General features: G+C 34.0%; 1 protein-coding gene across 1 annotated transcript in view; it reads left to right on the plus strand.

The window, feature by feature from the left end:
* LOC107631486 (probable aspartyl aminopeptidase) overlaps positions 1-2,003 on the plus strand; it is a 6,148-nt gene extending 4,145 nt beyond the window's left edge. The window contains exons 8-11 of the mRNA XM_016334948.2: positions 647-820; positions 1,101-1,175; positions 1,270-1,410; positions 1,582-2,003. Of these exons, the coding sequence (XP_016190434.1) occupies positions 647-820; positions 1,101-1,175; positions 1,270-1,410; positions 1,582-1,803 (612 nt within the window). The 3' untranslated portion in view covers positions 1,804-2,003. The remainder of the gene's footprint in view (positions 1-646; positions 821-1,100; positions 1,176-1,269; positions 1,411-1,581) is intronic.

A 3,199-nucleotide genomic window follows, 5' to 3' on the forward strand; every position in this document is an offset into this window, starting at 1 on the left:
ATTAGTAATTACTTTTTATAAACGTTTTTTTAACGTTTGCTGTTAATCAGGACTTAATTACAAAATCTAATATAGTATAGGGGCCCGATTAAAAAGAAAAGAAGTATAGGGACTTAATTGAAAATTCGATGAAACTATAGGAACCGGCAGAATAATTAAACCTTATTTTTATGGTTCATTGACCATTGTTTTATATGCTATGCTTTCAACTTCACATCTAGTGACAGACTTCTACATAAATCCTAGGTATTTGGATTTGTCTCTTTTCCCCCTCCTTATCTCCTCAATTTTTTGTACTTTAGTCTGCCAACCTCAGGTTTAGTACATCTTGGGCGTTCCTCCCGTCTGATGGAAAATTTTGTATTCAACTGAACATCCATTGACATATATTCCTTTTTTTGGAAAAGGAGGTGGGTGGAGATATCAGATATTTTTAACGACACCAAATTCATATGTATGACTAACAAAGGATACTTGTGAAAGAAGGAAATGTTGACTTTAGCTTTTGGATCTTAAGATTATGTAGCTGTCTGCTTTGTAATTCGAATGTAATCATACAAAGTGTGCAAAGGTTTTGTTTATTTGCTAGATTGATTTTCTTTTTCTTTTCAAAATAAATGGTTGATTATCTTATGTTAACTGACAGGCATTGATAGATGCTACATCCTCTGAAACCAGTCTCGAAGAAGAGACTGGTGTTAGAATGGTAGCTTTGTTTGATCATGAAGAATGTGGGTCTAATTCTGCCCAAGGAGCTGGCTCTCCAGTCATGCTAGATGCTGTATCCCGGGTTACAAATTCCTTTAGGTCAGATACCCAGGTAATATGCAACTATCTTATTTGTTCATTTTCATACTTAAAGGACGACAGGGATGATTCTTATTACCTTTTCTGTGAACATCCTATCATTCTATATCTTATGTAGATGTTTAAAAGGAAATGGAGCTGTGACTATTTCAACTTTCCTAATGGATTATTGTATCAATCTATAAGTTGTTCTTTGCATCATGTATAAGAGGACTGTTCATGATATTTTATTATGGAATGACACCTGATCGGGCTTTTTGTATTGACTTGTGTCATTATGCTGATTTTCTCAGATGCTTGAGAAAGCTATTCAGAGAAGCTTCCTTGTTTCTGCTGATATGGCGCATGCACTACACCCCAATTACATGGTATGTCTTTTCTTGTGCATGTGAAAAGTTGGGGTAAGCTTTTATGATTATGATCTATAATATATATTCAGATTAATTCCGTTGCTCTTGTTAGGACAAACATGAAGAGAACCATCAGCCTAAATTGCATGGAGGGCTTGTCATTAAACACAATGCAAATCAAAGATATGCCACTAATGCAGTCACATCCTTCATATTCAGGGAGATAGCATCAGTGCATAAGCTTCCTGTACAGGTCTGTTAAGTGAAATGTTTTAGTATCTTTTCATTTCTTTTTTCTTTTCCTTCTCTTCTCTCAGATTGGAACAGGCATTGTTACCCTATTGAGAGCTGAATCATCATAAATAAAACTGAAGGATGGTAGTTGTTTATCAGTGGAAATAAATTATAACATATGTTGATGCAGGACTTTGTGGTTCGCAATGACACGGCTTGCGGTTCAACCATTGGCCCCATTCTTGCAAGCGGCGTGGGCATTCGTACTGTTGATGTAGGTGCACCGCAGTTGTCAATGCATAGCATACGAGAAATGTGTGCTATAGATGATGTCAAGCATTCCTATGAGCATTTCAAGGCCTTTTTTGAAGAATTCTCTCAACTCGATGCAAAGATTGTCGTGGACATATAGGTATCTTTCATTGAAGAATTGATCATCAATCTTGTGCTTTAGGTGATGTTGTTAATGGACTGATCACTTGCAATTTGGATATTAATATAAGACTCATACTGTTCTATAGATGAAAAATCCTAAATAACACCAGAGTAATAGATTCAGTGAATTCAATATAAAAAGTTGCCTCAAACGTGCATGCATCTTTTGTACCTTAACTGAATGGCCACATTCTTTTTTAGTCAAGTAACAATGGCGATGCAAATGATAGATGAAGCTAAGTTGAGTTTGAACTCCCTATAAGTGTGTTTGGAATACAATAAAATGAGACAAATCCTTTGTTTAAAATTTAAATATAAGAGAAATGCTTTGATTTCAAAATCTCATGGAATTCAATTGTGTTCTTTGAAATTTTGCTATTTTAAAGGGTTTAGATGGAAATTTTTTATTTGAAAATTTTAAGTTGAAAAGGACTTTTTTGTGTTCTCTTGCAAACCTAAATGTATACACGTTTGTATCTCTCCCTCGCTAACTTTTATTTTTGAACAAGACAGCTCAATACAATAAAATGGAGCGACAAAGATAAATTGAACAAAAATAAAAAATAAAGAGAACACGAAAATTCTATCATCATTTCCGGCATTGCCATCAATAACAAAAGGGATTCACTCCATTTCACTCCTTGTAGCTCTGAAATGAGTTTCTAACAGTTTTTCTCAACACCTGCTTCCTTGTTTTGAAAGATTCTTCTGTTTCTTTTCATCTAAACATTCCAGATAATTGCAAAAAAATATACCGATCATTTCTTGTGCATCTCCTTCCTATTGTGTACACCTGTCCAACTCTCAAAGTGTTTCTTCAATGTACTTAAGAAGGACCATAGTCTGCGAAAATCAGATAACTATGTGCATCAAACCTACCAAGTAAACTCGCAACCAAGAAACAAGTGGTGAATATATTTTACCTCTTTTTTACATAAAACACAAACATTATCCTGGTGATTAACGCTGCCTAACCCACTCAATCTTTTTTTTTTATATTCACTCTGCCTATCAATACAAACCAAGCAAACAACTCCACTTTTGGTGGAACTAAGTCTTTCCAAATAGTTTTAGTAAAACTATAACTTGTTACCTCCTTCGAAAATATTTCTGTCTGCAACACCTACATAAATGAATTAGTAAAAGACACACTTTCTTTATCATACTTCTGTACAACTCTATTCTCACTAACCTATATTGATATATTGTAGATAGTTAGAGAGAGACAAAGGAGAGGAGACGAAATAATAATTAAATTAAATAAATTCTTATTTTATATGCTTGATTTTAATTAATAATTATAATACTTGATTTATAATTCAATCAGCCTAATTCTGCATTTCTTCGTGCCACCAATCACTAGGGGTGGCAAC

The sequence above is a fragment of the Arachis ipaensis genome, chromosome B01 (assembly GCF_000816755.2).
Source record: "Arachis ipaensis cultivar K30076 chromosome B01, Araip1.1, whole genome shotgun sequence".
Lineage (NCBI taxonomy): Eukaryota > Viridiplantae > Streptophyta > Magnoliopsida > Fabales > Fabaceae > Arachis > Arachis ipaensis.